Source organism: Cyprinodon variegatus, unplaced genomic scaffold, assembly GCF_000732505.1.
Source record: "Cyprinodon variegatus isolate N-32 unplaced genomic scaffold, C_variegatus-1.0 Scaffold1191, whole genome shotgun sequence".
NCBI classification, from domain to species: Eukaryota; Metazoa; Chordata; class Actinopteri; order Cyprinodontiformes; family Cyprinodontidae; genus Cyprinodon; species Cyprinodon variegatus.
In genome coordinates, this window is record NW_015151644.1 from 193219 (window position 1) to 194266 (window position 1048).

General features: G+C 33.7%; 1 protein-coding gene across 1 annotated transcript in view; it reads right to left on the bottom strand.

The window, feature by feature from the left end:
* The window catches only part of LOC107102042 (probable cation-transporting ATPase 13A3), a gene marked incomplete at its 5' end in the record, with an annotated part of 34079 nt that overhangs the window by 4652 nt on the left and 28379 nt on the right, over window positions 1-1048 (bottom strand). Inside the window, 2 exons of the mRNA XM_015401187.1 lie at window positions 124-301; window positions 389-461. Of these exons, the coding sequence (XP_015256673.1) occupies window positions 124-301; window positions 389-461 (251 nt within the window). The remainder of the gene's footprint in view (window positions 1-123; window positions 302-388; window positions 462-1048) is intronic.

Genomic DNA, 1048 nt, shown 5'->3' on the forward strand with positions numbered 1-1048 from the left:
TTGATTGACAGATGACCGTTGATCTGTGATTGGCCGAATTTAGGTGTTCAGGCTGACGTAGAACTAACTGGCCTGCAGAAGATGATGAAAATGCGTCAACATCTTGCAGTAAATGCGACTCACTCTGACTGAGGCGTCCACGTCTCATACCAGCTCTGTTGTTGTACCAAGTTGAAAACCAAGACCTGGAAGCCCAGGCATGTGAGGATCTGGGTGAGAACTGAGCAGAGCAGAGGTCCTGAGATGAGACTGGATGGAGGACGTTGCCTCACCAGTTCCTTCCACGCCGGGTTCAGACTCACTACAGGCAGACAAAACCAACAAACCCGTCAGCAACCGGTCTTCCCCCGATAAAAACCCTCTTAGCCGCCGCCTCCATGTGGCTCACTTGTGAAGGCAATGATGAGAATGATGACGAGGTCGATGAAGAGAAACTGGAAGTCCCCCAAGTTGCTGAGGATCTGGATTAACAGAAGATTAAATCTGCATTAAAGAAGAAGAAGCTGCAGGAAAACCGTTAGTAAAGCTTAGCAGTCAAAAATAAGCAGCAATATTTATGGTTAATTAGCGTGTTTTAAGAGAAAAATAAGGTTATTTTTTTCCAAGTCATTTTTTCTCTACGTTCATTGATTTATACAAATTTTTTAAAATAAATATTTAGCTCTAAACTAAATATTTAGTTTTTTAAATAAATATTTAGCTTCAAGTAAAATATTTATTTAAGAAATTTAACATTTAGCTAGCTTGGTGCTAGCTAAATATTTATAAATATTATTTAGATTGTTAAGTAAATATTTAGTTTGAAAAATATTTACTTAAAAATATTTAATTTGTTAACTAAATTTTTAGCTCCAAACTAAATATTTAGTTTATTAAATAAGTATTTAGCTTCAAGTAAAATATTTATTTAAGAAATTTAACATTTAGCTAGCTTGGTGCTAGCTAAATATTTATAAATATTACTTAGATTGTTAAGTAAATATTTAGTTTGAAAAATAAATATTTAGTTTTTAAATAAATGTTTAGCTCCAAACTAAATATTTATTTT